The sequence below is a fragment of the Arvicanthis niloticus genome, chromosome 6 (genome assembly GCF_011762505.2).
Source record: "Arvicanthis niloticus isolate mArvNil1 chromosome 6, mArvNil1.pat.X, whole genome shotgun sequence".
Classification (NCBI taxonomy): Eukaryota; Metazoa; Chordata; class Mammalia; order Rodentia; family Muridae; genus Arvicanthis; species Arvicanthis niloticus.
Genome location: NC_047663.1, coordinates 51,857,503 through 51,876,304, shown reverse-complemented (window position 1 = coordinate 51,876,304; position 18,802 = coordinate 51,857,503). Strand labels below are relative to the sequence as shown.

The 18,802-nt window shown below is 46.2% G+C and overlaps 1 protein-coding gene across 4 annotated transcripts; it reads right to left on the bottom strand.

Moving 5' to 3' along the window:
* Positions 1–85: 85 nt before the first annotated feature.
* Eif5a (eukaryotic translation initiation factor 5A) lies at positions 86–4,793 on the bottom strand. Of its 4 annotated transcripts, none has more exons than XM_076936493.1 (7): positions 4,572–4,756; positions 3,754–3,847; positions 2,558–2,743; positions 1,301–1,405; positions 978–1,109; positions 808–881; positions 86–710 (listed from the first exon to the last, which is right to left on the bottom strand). In XM_076936493.1, exons 3-6 carry the CDS (start codon positions 2,720–2,722, stop codon positions 819–821), a joined length of 465 nt encoding a protein of 154 aa, XP_076792608.1. In that variant the 5' UTR covers positions 2,723–2,743; positions 3,754–3,847; positions 4,572–4,756; the 3' UTR covers positions 86–710; positions 808–818. The 4 variants fall into 4 exon arrangements, with proteins under 4 accessions (XP_076792608.1, XP_034361685.1, XP_034361683.1 ...); XM_034505794.2 differs by lacking the exon at positions 4,572–4,756 and adding an exon at positions 4,210–4,356; XM_034505792.1 differs by lacking the exon at positions 3,754–3,847 and having other exon boundaries at positions 4,572–4,793.
* Between the last annotated feature and the right edge of the window lie 14,009 nt (positions 4,794–18,802).

Here is an 18,802-nt window from a genome sequence, read left to right as displayed (position 1 = left end):
GGGATTAAAGGCCTGCACCACCACTGCCTGGCAAAAGGGCAGATTCTAAAGCATCTTTCATCAGTCAACAAATAAACAACTTGAGTTGGGGGGCTTCATATTAAACTTGTAGTTTTATTCAGGTTTGATTTTTAACAAATGTGTCAGGGAGAGAGCCCACAGGAGAGGGTAAAGCCCATGGGGGCAAGGCCTTCCCAGATGCCTGAGGAAGGATAGTGTCCCCTCCCCCCTCCTCACCACCCCTAAAGGGGTTTGGGAAGAGACACAGGCAGGGAAGGGGGCTGGTCCCCAGTCTGTACAGTGGTGCTTGGGGGTGAAGGACTATGGAGAACAGGGGACCAGATTGGGATGAGTGGGATAAAGGGCACAAGACCATTTGCCAGAATCCACAGCTTTCTGATTCCAAATTGAATTAAAAAGAAAAAAAGGAGAGGGGAACCTAAACCACAAGCAGCACCCAACTCCCTTTCCCCCATCAGGGTTGCGAGAGAAGAGGCAGGTAGCTTCACCAAGGCCATGGCTCCCTCATTCCTGGCCAAGGGAGCTAGGTGAAGGGCAGGGTCTCCCCGACAGTTTGAAGGGGTGAGGAAAACCAAAATAAAACGTCAAATAAATTGAATAGGAGTCCAGCCAAGGGCCCAACCAGAGCAGAGCCTGGCTGGGGGAAGGGCCTCGTAGGCTCATGGATCACTGCTGCCACCACCGCCACCCTGGGCAAGAGAAAGAAATCGTGTTTAAGATAGGACAGTAACTTCAACAGAAAATGAGGACAACAGTGTGTGGGGACAGTGAAGGCTGTTCACTCACCTGGAAGCCAGTTATTTTGCCATAGCCTTGATTGCAACAGCTGCCTCCTCTGTCATGGCAGACAGTACTGTGATCTGGAAAAGCAAAAGGGCAACCCAGAAATGCCTTAAGTCAGGAACTTTAAACTAAGGAGCAAAGCGGCATACATAAAGCAGGGGAGAGCATCATACCAGGATCTCTTCTCCACAGTCATACTTCTGCTCAATCTCCTTGCCAAGGTCTCCCTCAGGCAGACGAAGGTCCTCTCGTACCTCCCCACTGTCCTGGAGCAGGGATAGGTACCCATCCTGGATGCCAATCAGCTGGGAGAATGAAGTTAAAAAGCAGGTACAGGTAAGTTAAGTATGGAGCATGGATGGACCGACTACAGTGACAGCAACTTCCTCCACTACACATATCCTTCACCAGCTCCCTCCTCCCTTGGTCCACAAGGTGCAGGTTAACACCCCCCACCCTTCATAAGCCACTAACCATCTTCATCCTAAAAACATACCTGGAAGTCATTCCTTTTGATGTTGGGGACATCCATATTATGAGTTGACGGGCAGATATCTTCATATTTCTTCCCAGTAAAAATGTCAATACCAACCAGATGGACCTGCGTACATACATCATAGGGAGAAACCCAGTAAATCAGTCTTTGAGACAAATACCCGTGTCACTGCCTCAGAAGTGAGCATACCATGTTATGGGGTAAAGATTAAGGAATTAGAAAATGAACAAAGTGAGAAAGACATACTAAAGCCTTAAAAGTCCTGAAGCTAAAAGACCACTACCTGAGGGTTAACAACTGAGGGAAAAGTCAGTGTTAGGGAACTCACTTACATGGAAATTTATACAAATCAACTGGCAAGGACTGAGGGATACCACTCAGGTGATAGTAATGCTTACCCAGCATGCACATGGCAGTGGGTCCAATGCCTACTAACACATAAAGCAATCATGATGACACATGCCTGCAATCCCAGCACTAGAAAAGTAGAGGTGGAAGGATGTTCAAGTTTGAGGACCTGGAGTACACAAGACCCTATTGTATTGCACTGGGGACGTATCTAGGGAAAAGTTTCTTCAACATTCATATGATGGGCTAAAAAGACAAGTGGAAGAGGCTGAGAAAATGAAGCAAAGGAATGTAAGTGATCTGAAGACGCCAATGAGCAAGGAGAAGAGCAGAATGAACTGTGGAGTCTGTGCAAGGAGAACAAGGCAGCCTAGTTATAGTTAATGTTAAGTCAGAAACGGATAGGGAATAAACCACACAAACTGCAACTCGTCAGGTTCAACTCCTGAAGACAGGAAAAGTCTAAGCGAAGAGAATGCCAAGTCTTAAGTAAGCCAAAGAACAGAGGGCAATCAGCAGCAGGTAGAGAATATGAGATACATCACAATCCCAAAAGGAAAGCTAGAACTTGGAGGAGCAGCAGCACAGTGATCTGAGCATTCAAACTGGAGCACCCCCAGATTGCTGCCCTGGGGGTCTTGACTAGAGAAATCTTGGACAAGAATCCCGAGGAATAAAAAGGTCAAGAATAAGAAACTAAATACACAAACCCAAAGAGGGAGAAAAGGAAAGAATGACGGGTGCCCTATGAAAGAAACTAGGTACAGTTGCTTTGAATGGGAGCAAAAAGCTAGGTGCTGAACAAAGGACTACAACAGCAAAAGGGACCAAGACTAGAATCAACAATTCACTGTGCAGAGCCCCAGGGATGTGGAGCTGCAGGGAAGGCAAGATGGAGGCGAGTCTAACCTTGGCATGGCCATGCTTGCCAGTCTTCGAAGTAGACATCTCGACGATCTTACACGGCCGGCCTTTGAGCACCACAAAGCCATTCTTACGTAATGCTGAGCACTGCATGGGGAAGGTGGCCGAGGCCCCTGCATCTCCTGTCTCGAAGTCCAAATCATCTGCCATTTTAAGAGGCTTCGATTCCCACTAAAGCCAAGAAGAGAACTAGGGTCAGTAACGATGGAGGTTAACAAGACGCTATCTCTCCCACTCCTTCCTAGACACTCCTCCACTTCCCCCTATTCCATTACCCACCTAAAGAAAGTTGGGTTTCCTGCTTTGAAACTGGAGTCAAACATACTGAAGAACTGGTGTATTGGGGGGGGGGGAAACAGTTGGGGATCCCCTGGGCCCCCACAATGAAATCTAAAGTTGTGGCTAGGGAAAGGAAGTCTCCTGGGAGTTGGGATGCCAAATCCCAGAGATGAGGAAAGGGCTACTTCCCGGGCGTGGGTAGGACTCAGGTGTTACTCGCCACTGAAACCAACCACCCCCTTTCCCCACACACTGCCAGGACTATAATTAGGTGAGCAGCTATGAGCCAGCTGAAGGGCGGGGCTAATGAAGGGGTGGAGATGGAGGACAAGGCCCCACCCAGCTGTTATACCCCCCCAACCCTGTCCACACACAAGCCAGTCATTGGTACAGGAAACCACAAGGCCTCTTTGGGGGATTCCCGCCTCCAACGTGCACTTGCAGATGTAGTCAAGGGAGAGAAAGTAGTTTCCTAAATGATCCCACTGCCAAACATTTCGATCTCAGTTCCCGAAGGGAACTCAGCCTTTTGTCGATGGCCCTCCCACTTTTCCCAGGATGCACCAGTTCTGTCGGCTTTTCAGGCCCAGCCTGTACAGTCAGTAGAAAGTGGGGGAGTGAGGGGTGGTGAATGACAATAAAATGAAAGCAAAAGATTGGTAGTAGTAATAGAAATCGTACTAGGCTGGTAGAGTTAAGGACTCTTAAACACAGTAACTCCCAAACAAAACACAACAGGGAAGGTACTGGCAAGGTGAAGATTGAAGATCACCGCAGGGGAAACTAGAAGCTCACTACTTTCAGGCGCTGTCGGCATGGGCCGAGAAAGAGTTGGGCTTCAATCCAACTGCCCTTAGTTTCCCCACTTTTCCCGGTTTCCCAAGCAAAGTAGTACCACTTACATATGGCTGGACGTCTCAGTTCACATGAAGGCTGAGGGATGAGCTCCAGAGGCCCATGAGGCTGGGGAGCACTAACATATGCCTGCAACGGGCCCTGCGGGATGATTGAGACCCACGGGTAGGGTCTCTCCCGCACACCAAAATCCAAGGCTCCGGAGAAACCCGAAAAATACCAGACCTCCTTGCGCTGGGGGTTGCCGGCTCGCGCCCACCATGTGGTCTCCCGGGGCTTCCGGTGGCCAGGGGGGAGGGGTCCCCGTGCTGCCATGCGGCCCCGGTCCATGTTCGGCCGCATGGCCTCGGACCCCGAGGGCAGCCGCCAATGGGGAACACTTCCGGTGCCACGGCCGCCCCTGCCCCAAAGCTGCGCCAGGCCAGGGCCATGCCGTCTCCCCTCCCCCCGCCGGCCGCAAACCCCCTCCACATGCCCTCTCACCGAACAGCCCCCTCCCCCACCTCACGTGGCCGCACAGCGCCGGTCCTCAACAGCACAGGAGCCTTTGCCCTGTCTGGGCCGATCTGGGCCCCGGCCCTCGCCCCGGCGTGGCCGCCTGGCGGCCTCTCCCGCGTGGCGGCCTCGCGGCTCGCCGTCCCCCGCCCTGCGTCGCTCCAACGTCACCCGGCCGGCCCCAACCGTCACCCCTAGCGCCAACCGGGCCCTGCGCCCGCTTCTCCACACCTCGCGCCGCTCCCTCCCCGAACCCGTGCGGCGATAGCCGCCGCTCCCTTTTGCCCCCCTCCCCGACCCCCGCGTAGTTCCGTCTCTCGTTCCTGGCCCAAACCGAGGTTACGCGCAGGCGCGCCCTGTCCGCTCTCACCTCGCGCGAACGCACTGACTCGACTTGGTCCGCTCGCCGCGAGCCCAACTGCTGCCTCCGAACCCGCTACTGTGCTGCCGCCGCCGCCGCCGCCGCCTCTAGCGCCGCCGCCGCTGCTGCACACGGGTCTTAGTACGCAGGCGCCAACTCCCCACTGACCAACCAAGCAGCCCTATGACAGCCGCGCAAGCGTGCTAGGTAGTTCCACCACCGTCCACCCCCGCACTGCGCAAGCGCATGGACCCTCCCCGATCTCCACCCTCTCTCCCACCTACCCATCCAATGACGCACACACGTGACTCCGCCCCTTCCCAGCCCTTAGCGCTTCCAACCAGTCGGCAATGCGCAGGCTCACCGGGTTTTTTTTTTTTTTAAATCCCTTCAACCTCTTCTTCCCTCCCCTTGATAGACAGCTCGCTCTACAGGGCGACCCCTGCGACTGCGCAATACAGAACCCTGCACTCCACACCCTCCAAAGGAAACGCCTGGGTCTCAACGCATGCGTGTTAGGAATCCTAACCGCCCCTTCCACCTCAGACGTCGTCCCTACGCTGGGTGTTGAAAAGACCACGCCACTGTGCTACTTGCGGCGTCCAGAACGCATGCGTGTGAGCAGGCGCCACACCTCGGCCTTAGTTGGAATAGAACAACTCAAGGTTCGGAGAACCTGCCTAGTTAGGTGTGCTGCTCTCCGAATCCCTGTCCCAGCTCTGCACGTGCTCAAGAGACTACTTTCCATGGGAGACTCTCCTCCCACGCTAGTGTGGTCGGATTACTACCATCTCGGCTTCGCTACTTTACGCAATTTGTGCGCTATAGTTTCTTTCAATAGCCAGAGCTATCCGATATAAGCCACCATCTTGTCTGGTTAGTATTGGTCCCTATGGTTCTCATAGAAGCTTTTCCGTTCTAAATCCTAAATAAAGAGAATTACATAGCGTTCCTGATTGTTTTCCCAAGTGGGCTTGAGGTTTCTAAAAGGAAATGTCTAATGTTTCTTCAAAAATCAGACTCCATAAGAGTGGTTCTGTACCAGGAGGCACATCAATGCCAAATCAATCAATCAATACCAAATCAATGGTTAGGAGGCTGAGGCAGGAGACTTGTTATAAAGCCAGCATATAAAGTTGGTCTTGATGTTTATGATGCCTGTAATCGCTGAGTTTGGGAAACTGGAGCCAGAGAATTGAAAACAAAAATAGTGCAATGTTAAATTACTTTGACTAGCCGGGCGGTGGTGGCGCACGCCTTTAATCCCAGCACTTGGAAGGCAGAGGCAGGCGGATTTCTGAGTTCGAGGCCAGCCTGGTCTACAGAGTGAGTTCCAGGACAGCCAGGGCTACACAGAGAAACCCTGTCTCAAAAAAAAAAAAAAAAAAAAAAAAAAAAAAAACTTTGACTTTCTCTAAAGATAAGCTATCAGAATTTTTACTCCTTAGAAGAATGCAGACTTGGTGGAGCCCTCCCTTAATCCTAGGAGAGCCAGGTGGGTCTCAGTGAGTTCAAGGCCAGCCTGGTGAATTCATAACTCAAAAGCAAAACAAAAAATCCGGTTTAGGAATCTAAACCTTTTTGTTGGTGGTGGTGGGTTTTGTTGTTTTTCAAGACAGGGTTTCTCTGTGTAGCTCTGGCTGTCTTGGAACTCACTCTGTAGACCAGATTGACCTTGAGCTCACAAAGATCCACCTGCCTCTGCCTCCCAAGTGTTGGAATTTAAGGTATGCACAGCCACCTGTAGTTTTGAGAAATCACTTCAAATTATTGTATTTTAATTTCCTTACCATTGAATAAGTATATTAAATGATATCTTAATTTCCAACTAACTGGCATGCGTGCAAACACTAGTTCGAACTATTATGTTTGTGTAACGCAGTAGGACTATTCACCCTAGCTCCTTCAGTCAGTTTCCCTGAATTTCCTGTCTTTTTCAGTGGAATACCAGCACTGAGAATGCTGAGATAAGCAGATCATGGTTCAAGGCTACATACTTCAGTTCCTAGCCAGACACAGTGGATCAGTAGTTCAAGGCTACCTTGGCCTACATACTCCAGTTCCTAGCCAAGACAGTGCCTGCCAACCTCCCTGTAATCCCAGCACATAAGACGTGGAGGCAGAGGAAGGAGAGTCGGAAGCTTAAGGTCATCCTCTGGGTGTGGTAATATATGCCTGTAATTCTACTCCTGGCTAAACATGAAGATTGCCAGCCTGTGCTACATAGTGAAACCCTATTTTAAAATTTTGTCCCAGTACTGAAAAAGAAATGAACTACTGGACACATGTTACAGCTGTGAAAGCCAATGGTGCACAGCTTGGGGCCAGGGCTGTTTCTTCAAGCGGTAGTAACTAGAATTAATAGGGCTCTAAATATCACAAACACAATCCACAGAAACAAAATATATTAGTGGCTGCCTAATGCAAAGGATTTAGGGGATGGACTGTTAGTGACCATGAGGGAGGAGGAGAAGTGGGATGAATCTTTTGGCGGATTATAAAAAAAAAATTCTAAAATTAATAATAGCACACTTCTTCAGATACTAAAGCACAAAAGCTTTGAGCTGTGCTTGCGGATTGATTTGATGGTGCCAGGGGTTTGGATCTAGGGCCTGGGAATGTTCAGCGAGGATCCCCACCGTGCCTATGTCCCTTAACAGTTTGGTTTTTGTTTGGGGGGATTTTTTTTTTTTTTAGCATAATGAAAATAGATTTGGTAAGAAAAGGGAAGAACCCCTGAGGATGGAGGGACACAGATAATGCCCTCAGCCCCTTTAAGACATGGACTCAGTATGTAGCTCTGGCTGTCCTGGGATTTATTATATAGCTCAGGCTGGCTTCAAACTCACAGAAATTCTCCTGCCTCTGCCCCCTGCCTCTGGGAGTGGGATCTGTATCACTCACTGGTTTCCTGTGGGTGCTGGAGACTCAGCCCAGCCTGTATGGCAAATCCTTGAGTGCACTTTGTTTGTTTGTTTGTTTGGTTGTTTGGTTGGTTGGTTGGTTTTTTTGTTTTTTTGTTTTTTTGTTTTTTTGTTTTTTTGTTTTTCTCGAGACAGGGTTTCTCTGTGTAGCCCTGGCTGTCCTGGAACTCACTCTGTAGACCAGGCTGGCCTCAAACTTAGAAATCCGCCTGCCTCTGCCTCCCAAGTGCTGGGATTATAGGTGTGCACCACCACTGCACCACTGCACTTAGTTAACTGTGCACTTAGTTTTTTAAAACATGTTTTCATTTTATTTTATTTTTGATTTTTGAAACAGGGTTTCTCTGTATAGCCCTAGATGTCCTAGAAATCAGTCTGTAGACCAGGCTGGCCTTGAACTCACAGAGATCTGCCAGCCACTGCCTTTCAAGTGCTGGGACTAGTATACCTAGCTAAAAATAAATGATAAAAACAAAACCAACAACAACAAAAAGAAACATACCTCTAACCCCTATACTCTGGACAAAAGGAGGCAGAGTCTAGCAGATCTCTGTGAATTCAAGGTCACCCTGGTTTATACTGCTGGTTAGAGGCTAGTCCTGGATTGCTACATAGTGAAACTCAGGCTAAAAATAATTAGTAAAAGAGAATCTGTGAGACAGCTCAGTGGATAAAATGCTTGCCATATAGGCCCAACAACTCAAGTTTAATAGCCAGAACCCGCAGTAGAAGGAAAATCCTCTGATCTCCACATGTATGCCATGGAACACACATCCACATATACATGCTATCCACATTCTCACACACAAATAGTAAAATAAAAGAAGTTAACATAAAACTAGTGGGATATCTGAAAGTGTATTTTAAAACTTACTGCATCACCATCTGGGTCCATGAACATCAGCTGTAATTCTGTGAGTTCTCATGGCGCTCCTCAGCACACTTTTGGTTTAAATTCTTAGTATGCTTCATCCTTGAAAATAGTTACTTACAAATATAAGTTCTGCCAAAAGTAATGCTGTGGGTAAGGCATCACCGTGGAGCCAGGGACAGTTGCTTCTGGAAAGACAGGACCTAGAAAAAAGATGCTGGGGGGGAACAGGGGCTGTGGAGTGCATGGTTACATGGAAGAGTCTGGAGGGAGAGAAAAATCTTGTAATTACATCATAATCCCCCAAATAAAAGTTAGAAAGAAAAAAAGATGTTCAGATATTTTAATGGAGCTAGGCATGGTGGTGCCTATCTGTAATCTCTGCACTGGGAAGAAGAGGCAGGTGGCTCCCTGTGAATTCAAAGCCAGCTTGCTCTACACAAAGTTTTAGAACAACCAGAGTTACATAGTGAGAAACTGTCTCATGAAAGGAAGAGATAGCCGGGCGGTGGTGGCGCACGCCTTTAATCCCAGCACTTGGGAGGCAGAGGCAGGTGGATTTCTGAGTTTGAGGCCAGCCTGGTCTACAGAGTGAGTTCTAGGACAGCCCGTGCTACACAGAGAAACCCTGTCTTGAAAAACCAAAATAAAAAAAAAAAAAAAGGAACATGGTATTGGTGACTTGGCACAAAGTCTGGTTTTGATACCGTAAATGAAAATGAGTTGCAGATCATAAAATCTTTTCAACAGCTGGCACTGACTTATTCCAAAATGTCAGCAATTGTTGCCATGGTCAACATCAATACTTATGAAGACTTCTTTGAATTGGTGTTAAGTCTTTGTCCCTTAGGAGACTCACAGGCATGATGATGAGCTGTGAGACCATTCTCTTTTTTTTTAAGCTGGTTACATTTTTGATGATTCCTTTTAATTTTTTTATGTGCATTGGTGTTTTGCCTACATATATGTCTGTGTGAAGGTGTCAGATCCACTGGAACTGGAGTTACAGTTAGTCATGAACTGCCATGTGTGTGCTGGGAATTGAACCAGGGTCCTCTGGAAGAAGAGCAGCCAGTGCTCTTAACCACAGAGCCATCTCCAGCCCCCCATTATCCATTTCTTTAAAAGCATGACCCCAGGCAGTTCGGAGGCTAAGATGGATTTATTTTTTCCCAGTCTGCTTTTATACCATTTTAATTACATGCAAATAGTAAATAAACACAAATAGTCAAGGAACAAGCAAGGCAATAAACAAAGTCCTGCAATCATTGTTTCTAGGGGCTTATCAGGATGACCAAGATACCTGAGCCTACTTCCCTGTCCTATCCCAAAGTCAAATTCTTCCGTGGAGCCTACTTCTTTGTTCTAGCGCCAAAGTCAGATTCCTGGCCAAATGTCAAATTCCTGCCAAATTTCTAGAAGCGGCCCCAAAAGCTCTCCACACCCAAGGTCTATCCAGAAGAAGCCCTGGACACAGCCTTGCCTGCCAGGAATGTATATGTTGGTCCACAATCCTTTCTCAGTCCAGCTCAGACAGACGTCAGCTCTGCTACCACAGAGGGAGTGCGATGAGCTCCAGGGTCTTTCAGCTCCATCTTCTGTCATCAGCATCACTAGTGACGACCTCAGCACCACATTGGTAGCATTTCTTGCCTTTCCCGAATGCGTTATCAGAACCACAGCCCCAAACTGAAGAGTAGTCAAGGTTATTAAGATGTGGCAATCAAAGAAAAACTCCAGAATGGCTTCAGAGGGGAGGTAAGACGGCTTAGCAGGTTGAGTCCTTACAGCTAGAACTAGTGACCTAAGTTCCATCCCCGGGACACGAAAATGGCCCTCTGATCTCCAGGTGTGCACTCACACACACATAAACATATGCAAATAAACAAAATGTAGATAATAAAAATAATTGTTAAGTGGTTCCAGAATGAGGTAATCAAAAAGTAAATAAGATTGGAGAACTTCATTTGTCCTGAAAGCAGTACAGTCTGGCTGGCTGGCTGGCTGGCGAGAGTGAGTGGGGCCAGGGAGTGATGGCTTAAGGCTTCACTATGTTTGGAATTATTTTCAAATAAAAAGTGAAAATTTAAAATAAGGAAAAGTAGAGCTCTAAAAAGAGGACTAAGTTATCTGCAAAAGAGCTACTTAAACTCATGAATTTGCCAAGGTCACTGCATACAAGGTTGTTACATAAAAGTAATTGTATTTCTATGTTACAGTAAGAAGGAATTGAAATTTCATGTTTAAGGGTCTTACAATGGTGTCTGTGATATTATATCACCCGTGAAGGGGGAGGTTTTGATGCTAAGGTCCTGTTTCCCATTGGTTCTTGATCTGTCAGTAAAGAAAGCCAGGGGCCAATTGCTGGGCAAAAGGTACAGGTGGGACTTCTAGGTCCCAGGAGAAAAAGGCTGACTCAAGGAAGGAAGAGGAGTTTCTGACATGCTTTGGAGGAAGAAGCAGCCATTGAGGTCTTGGGAGGAGCTGGGGCCTGTGGCCACTGCTACAGGCGGGTGATCATGGGTATTTGGCAGGGGTAAGGTAGGACTAGCCACTGAAGTTTAGGACAGGTGGGAGGAGGGGAGATAAAAATATTACTAAGGGCATGCTTTTTCCCAGTGGGAGATAGTAATGTCCAGCAATTGTGTCCTAAAGCAAGTTGAAAAGGGACAAACTCTGTGTGTGTGTGTGTGTGTGTGTGTGTGTGTGTGTGTGTGTGTGTGTGTTTTATCCCAAGATTCAAGGGAAGTTAGGAGGGGATGGTAGCATGGTTACCTCCCGGAGCAAAAGCTGATAGCATAAAACTACATGCAACACACTCGTATGTGTGTGTGTGTGTGTTTCTTTTCTGTTCCCTACCATGTAAATGTTTTTTTTACTATAAATGGATTTAGTAAATCAATATAGCAGCTATATTTCTTTATCCTAGCTAGTTCCCAATAATGACACAGAGAGACCAAGATATATTTCCAAGCTTCCCCTCAATATCTAGGCAGTCAAATAATCTATCTAAACCCTCTAAGCTAATCTGGCTACCTACCAGCCAACATCCCAATAACACTTGCAATTAAGCCTTGCATTCTCCAGCTGATCTCCTTCCTCCTCCTTTTCTTCCTCCTCCCCATTCTCCATTTTTTTAAACATTTTTTACACATGAAGTTTTTCTTTTATTTTGTGTATGAGTACTCCATCTGCATGTAAAGGCCAGAAGAGGGCGTCAGATCCCAGTACTGTTGTATGGTTGCTGGGAATTGAACTCAGGACCTCTGAAAGAGCAGACAGTGCTCTTACCTGCTTAGCCATCTCTCCAGCCCTACACATGACTTTTTTTTTTTTTTTTTGATGTTCTACGTAATAATACTTTATTAAACTAAGTTTGAGATTGCTTCATCTTTTTTGTTGTTTGTTTTGATGTTTGTTTGTTTGTTTGTTTGTTTTTCAAGACAGGGTTTCTCTGAGTAGCCCTGGCTGTCCTGGAACTCACTCTGTAGACTCGGCTGACCTCAAACTCAGAGATCCACTGTTTCTGCTTCCAGGGTGCAGGGATCAAAGGCATTCGCCATGACCACCCAGCTTCTTCTATTAATTTTATAAGTCTCTCTTTTATCTACCATCCCTGAGCCTGATAAGTAACTATATTAGATATGGCTGACAATGGACAAAGAAAATCCAAAGATTTTCTTTTATTTTAATCTTTTTACTGCTCTGTATAAATTTCCTGATTTAGTTGTGAGATGTGTGTATGGTATGTGGTGTGTGTGTGTGTGTTTGTGGTGAGTGAGTGGTGTGTGTGTGATGTATATGTGGTGTATTGTATTTATCTGTGGTGTGTGTATATGATGTGTGTGTGTGTGGTGTGCATGTGTAGTATGTAGATGCATTTTAGTATATGTGTTTGGTGAATTTGTGTATATGTGGCATGTTTGTGTATGAGAGGGAGACCGAGGGGTGGGGGAAGGGAGACAGAGTGAGAGTGCATGTGGGTACAGGTGTCTTCTGAGGTCAGAGGCATTGGAACTGAGGTCAGAGGCATAGGTGGTGGGATTGCAGGCTCCTCTGCAAGAGTGGTGTGTGCTCTTAAGTCCTGAGCTTTCTCTCTTGTTCCTTAGCCGTGTCTTCCAACAGCATTAAAGAAGCCATCAGTGGGCTGGAGAGATGGCTCAGTGGTTAAGAACACTGGCTGCTCTTCCAGAGGTCCTGAGTTCAATTCCCAGCAACCACATGGTGGCTCACAACCATCTTTGTAATGGGATCAGATGCCCTCTTCTGGTGTGTCTGAAGACAGCAACAGTGTACTCATACACATAAACTAAATAAATCTTTAAAACATTTTTTTAAAAAAAGTTAAAGTCATTTGTTCAGTGACATTCCATCCATCATCAGTACCATTAATAAGATGGCAACTTCAGCTGGATTTGCAGCAGCACTGCCGTGGCCTGTCATCACAGCATGAAAATTCAAATTAGTGGCTCAGTTCTCCAAACTTTTTTCTATAGATTTTTCCACTTTCTTCAATTTTCCTACCTATAGTCTGGTGACAATCTAATTTTTAGAAATATTCAATATTTTTCAGGGAATATATATCTGCTATGAGCTCCATATATTGCTTAATAAGCTTGCCATCAGTAAACAGTTTAGGTGTTGCTATTAAATATGTTGCTACTATGTTGCTACATAACTAGGTTGTGTAACAGAATCAGTCTGGGTAGTAACTTTGTTTGTTTGTTTGTTTAATACAAGGTTTCTCTTTGTAGCCCTGGCTGTTCTGGAGCTTGCTCTATAGATCAGGCTGGCCTCAAACTCAGCGATCCACCTGCCTCTGCCTCCCTAGTGCTGGAATTAAAGTATGGGTCACCACTGCTGCCCTGTAAGTCTACAATTTTGTGCTTGGATGCATTCACATCTATCCTGGATCATATGAGACCAACAGGCCCAAGGATTGGATGCTCTTGATATGAGGTCTCAGTGGTAGAAAGCTTGCTTAGCGAGCCTAAGGCCCTAGGCTCACTCACCCCTAGTGCCATAAGGAAACAAAATGTGAACTTGAAAATATCAACTGATAGTGAGACAGTTATGACATCAGAATGGAGTAGTGATAACTACTGCACTGAAAATAAACTGGGGTGATTCTTCAGGGGGCAAGAAAGCCAAGAAGGCATAGATGGTGCTGTCTCACAAAGGAGTGACTTCTGTGGTATGAACCAGGCAGGAGCAGGGAGGATGGGGGAAGTAGTAGATGGGTGTGAGATGGAGGGAGAAGCAGGATCTAGAGATAGTGAGACTCATGTGAGATCGAAGGTAATTCCAAGACAGAGACAGAAGTCTCTCATCAAATCAGTGGTGGCCTCGAGCAAGGCAGGGGGCCCTAGAGCTTTCCAGCTGTCAGCTTAGGAGGATGTCTGAGCTGAAAGAGATAAAATTCAGATCCTAATCAAGTTCCATGTGATGGTGTGGATGGAAGTAGAGGTGGTCTATGCACAAATACACAGAATAAAATCTTAAAAAAAAAAAACTCAGCTAGAGCTGGTTTGCATTACTATAATCTAAACTCTTGGGAGGAGTAAGGAGGCTGGCAGTGGTGGCGCATGCCTTTAATCCCAGCACTTGGGAGGCAGAGACAGGCAGATTTCTAAGTTTGAGGCCAGCCTGGTCTACAGAGTGAGTTCCAGGACACCCAGGGCTACACAGAGAAACCCTGTCTCAAAAAACAACAACAACAACAACAACAAAAGGAGTAAGGAGAATCAGGAGTCCAAAGCCACCAAGTCTGGGCTATACGAGACCCTGTGTCAAAAACAAAACCAGAGCTGCAGAGATGGTTCAGTGGTCAAAATAATTAGCTACTCTTCCAAAGGGCCCAGATTCAATTTCCAGCACCCACAAGGTGACTCACAAGAATTAGGTTACAAGGTATCCAACATCTTCTGGCTTCCCCTGACATTAAACACATGGTACACAAATATGCAGGCAAAGCACCTATACACACAAAAGCAAATAAAATAAATCTAAAAACAACAGCAACAAAACAAAAAGAGGGCCGAAGCGACAGCTCAGTGGTTATTTGCCACGAAGCCTGTATTCTAGCCCCAGAACTTACACAGTTTAAGCTGCTGCAAGCTTGTCCTCTTATGTTTCGATCACTGTGACACCCACATGGAGAGAGAGAGAGAGAGAGAGAGAGAGAGAGAGAGAGAGAAATAGAGACACAGAGAGAGACAGAGAGAGAGAGATAAAATATGTGTTAAAAAAAAAAAAAAAAAAACAAGAACAAAAAGGGACTGAAGAGATGCCTCAGAGGTTATGAGCACTGGCTGCTCTTCCAGAGGACCTGGGTTCTATTCCCAGTGGTGGCTCATAATCATCTGCAACTCCAGTTCTGACCTGATATTCTCTTCAGGACTCAGAAAGCAACAGATACAATGTGGTGCACAGACATATATGCAGGCAAAACAGTCATGTGCACAAAATTAGAAAAAAATGCAATTAATGAAACAAACAAAAACAACAAAAATTAGGAACCCAAAGCAATCAGCCAGACAAAAACTGCAGCTGTGCGTGTCTCTCAGCGGTAATGTCTTGTTGAACATATATGAAGCCCTGAGTTGATCTCTAACACTGAAAAAAAAAAAAAAAAAAAAAAAAGAGGAAGAGGAGATAATTTTCACAGTAGCCTCTTTCCATGATGCCTGCAGGCACCAGATAACCTAGAACATCCAAACCACCTAATTCACCAAGGGGCACAGTGAGTGCTCAAAACACTGTAATTCTCTGATATTATGAATGAGTTGATTTGTAAAAGCTGTGGAGAACAGGCTTAGAACCATCTGGGCCCTTCAATTCTCCCTGCTCTTGGGAGCAGAACCCAGTACCTCTAACAGACACTAAGCCTGCCTTGGTTTTGGCCTTCTAGGATGGTGTGGAATAAATTTCTATTATGTTACTAGTTAGAAAGAGAAATATGAGACAGAAGTTCTAAGAAAGACGTGGTTAAGTAAGGGTATCAGACTTACCAGATGGGAGGAAGTGGAGGTGGGTGGAGAAAGGGGAAGGCCTTGGCAGAGTGCTAGTGCTCCCAGTTCTAGGGGAAGGCAGCTAAAAAGTGAGAGGGAGGGAGGGAGGGTAAGAGGAAATGACAGAGGTGAAGGTATGTCCCACTCTAGCAGCCAAGACAGGAGAAGGCAGCCATTGGAAGGAAGGAAAGAGAGCCTGGCAGGGTGGGTGAAGCATGCCTTTAATTCCATGATTTGGGAGTCAGGGGCAGAAGGATCTCCACCAGATAAAGACTAGCCTGACTAGATACTGAGTCCCAGGCCAAGAAGAGCTACACAGCAAGATGCCATCTTAACCGGTCCCCTCCCACCAGGGAAGAGGACATGAGAGGGAAAACCGTTTAGGCTATAAAAAGCAAGTCAGAAAGGAAAGTTGCTGGAAGTTTGTGCTTGAGGGAATGGAGGTGACACCAACTTTTTAATCATTGAAATATTTAAAATAAATGCCACCCATCCTCACCTTTGTTTTACTAAGCCTTTGCATCCAGGGGAGATTATTCTAAAAGTAAGACTCCAAGGAATAGCCAGGAGTGGTGTTTGTGGTCACATACTAGGAATTCAGTGAAAGAGAGAAGAAGCGAACCCCAACTTAGCTGTGCTCAGAAGACTAAGAGAGGACTGTGCTCGGGGTCTGCTGGAGATGGGAAAGACTCTGGATGAAAGACACAGGTTTGGGAGCTATCAGAAAGTGGGCACCTAGAGCCTGGGCGCTGCTCATCAGGTCAGAGCACTTAGTGCAAAGCATTACCACCTGAGGCTTTCCCACAAGACCACATGGTGGAAGGAAAGAGCTGACTCCCGAAAGTTGTCCTCTGATCTCTACATGTACTCTGGCATGTGTTCCTCCAATAAGTGAGTGTAATTTAGGGGGAAAAAATTACAGTGAGGGCACGGTAGAGTGCATGCCTTAAATCTTAGCACTTGGGAGGCAGAGGCAGGTGGATCTCTGTGTGTTCAAAGCCAGCCTGGTTTATAAAATTAGTCCAGGGTAGCCAGGGCTCTGTTACACAGAGAAATCCTGACTTGAGAGACCAAGAATAAAATAAAATTGCATTTTGCCTACATGTATGCAAGTGAATTACATGCTTGCAGGGCCTGAGCACACCAACAGAGGGTGACAGATCCCCAGGAACCTGAGCTAGATAGTTATGGGCCAATATGTGGATGCTGCAAACCAAATCCATGTTTTGTTTTGTTTTTTCCCAAGAGCAGCAAGCACTCTCAAACACTACGCCATCTCTCCAGCCCCTAATAAATGTGATGGGGGGGGGGGCAGGGTCTTTCTATATAACCCTGGTTTTCCTAGAACTCATTATGTATACCAGCCTGGCCTCAAACTCACAGAGGTTCATTTGCTTGTACCTTCTGAATGCTGGGATTGAAGGTGTGTACTACTAAGCCTAGCTAATAAATAAAAAGTTTAATAAATGAAAAAGAAAGTGATCAGCAAATCAGAGACTAAATAAGACAACAGACAAGAGACAGGAGAATACAGCTAACACTGATTCTGAAAGATCTGAGATCGGCAGAGAGCAAGCTGACCAGGCAGGCAGAGAAGGTTGTGGAAGGGGTGAATGGTGAGGAAGCCTAGGCAGTTACTCAGTAGACTGAGGTAGGAAGGTCAAAAGGTCAAGTTCTACCTAAGTTTCAGAAAGGGTTTAAGGCCAACTTGAGCAGCTTAATGAGATCCTGTCTCCAGAAGGAAAAAAAAAATGTAAAAACTGTGCAAGAAAGTTGGGAGGTATAGCTCGGTGGGGCAGTCGGCCAGGATCCCCAAAAAGAAAAGACAGAAACAAAAATAGTCATCCTCAAAATATCTTATGTGGAAAAAAGAAAAAAAAAAAGCCTCTTCTTCATAGTAGTACGTAATCTTTACTCTCAACACTTAAGAAGCAGAGGCAGGTGATTCAAGGCTAGCCCAGTCTCCAGGATGAGATCTTATCTCGAAACAACCAAACTGAGAACCAATTAAACAGTTTGAGAGGCTGGGTTATATATAGCTCAATGGTAGAGTGTTTGTCTAACATGTACAAGCCCCCCAGCACCACAACTCATTTTTATTTTATTAAAAATAGTTTTAGAAGCTGGTCAGTGGTGGTGCATGCCTTAAATCCCAGCACTTGGGAGGCAGAGGCAGGCAGATCTCTGAGTTCAAGGTCAGCTTGGTCTACTTATCGAGTTCTAGGACAGCAAACGCTATATTGAGAAACCCTCTCTGACACGCACGAAAAAAATACAAAAATGTTTTAAGATTTATTTTTTTAATGGGTGTTTCCCCTGCATGTATCTTTGTGTGGTTCCCAAGGAGGTGGTAAAAAGCCTGCATGAGCTCTCTTGGAACAGGAGTTATATAGATGGTTGAGAGCCACTGTATGTGCTGGGAAATGAACCCAGATCCTCTGCGAGAGCAGCTGGTGCCAACTCTTTAGCTGCCAAAACTCGGGACTCTCTGGATGATAGGTAGCTTAACGTTCTACCAACTGAGCTATATCCCTGGTCTTTGCCAGTTTCTTAATCTTAATACAAAAAGGGCTCACCTCTGCTTGTGGACTTCCTCTCATTCTCGAACTCATTTTTCGGCCCACACCTGAACTCCTCCGTACCTTTGACACCTTTCCATTCTTCTGTTGCAGCAGTGAGATATCTTGATTGCCTTCCTCAACTGGGATCTCTCTCTTTTCGAGGTTAGGGTTAGTTAGAGGCTTTAGCGGTGTAAGGAAGTGGTTGTTTCTATGTACCTACTGCCTCCCTGGCGATTTGGTTCTTTTATTGTCTCTTCTCTTTTTTCCGTTCACTATGCCTGATGCCCTAAATAAAAATCGCAATCCTCAGCTCTGAAAAGACCAGAGGGGTGCGTGGTCAAGTTTGCTGTTGGAATTATGACCAGGTAGACTCCAGGAGCGGCCAGCAGAGGGCGCGCTGGGACAGGGAGCGAAATCATACCCGGGCCGTCAGCGTCCGCCAGAGCGCACTTGGGGAGCGCGGAGCAGTGCTACTCCCAGGGGGTGCTATACCAGATAAAAATGAACTCTGTATAGTGTCGCCCATGTCCTCTCATGTGGAGGCGGCGGCCCTCGGAAAGAGTGGCTTAGAGCCGTCTGCATATTGGCAACCAACACTTACTCTGATCGGTAGTGCTTTGTTCCAGATGCCAAGATTACTACAAAAGTCTTACTGCTGTGGTGTTTACTGCCTAATGGGTGTTCAGAACATTAAAGGAAATAAAAGGTCAAAATAATTTTTTTTTAAGTCACAATAAGATAGGATAGTTGATACTTAAAGAGACACAACCTCCCCACCCCGGAGACGCAAAGATAGCAAGTTTTAAGCTAACTGCATGTACAAGGCCGGTGAGCCAGGGGTCCTGCGATCCTGAACCTAAGAAAATCTGAAAGT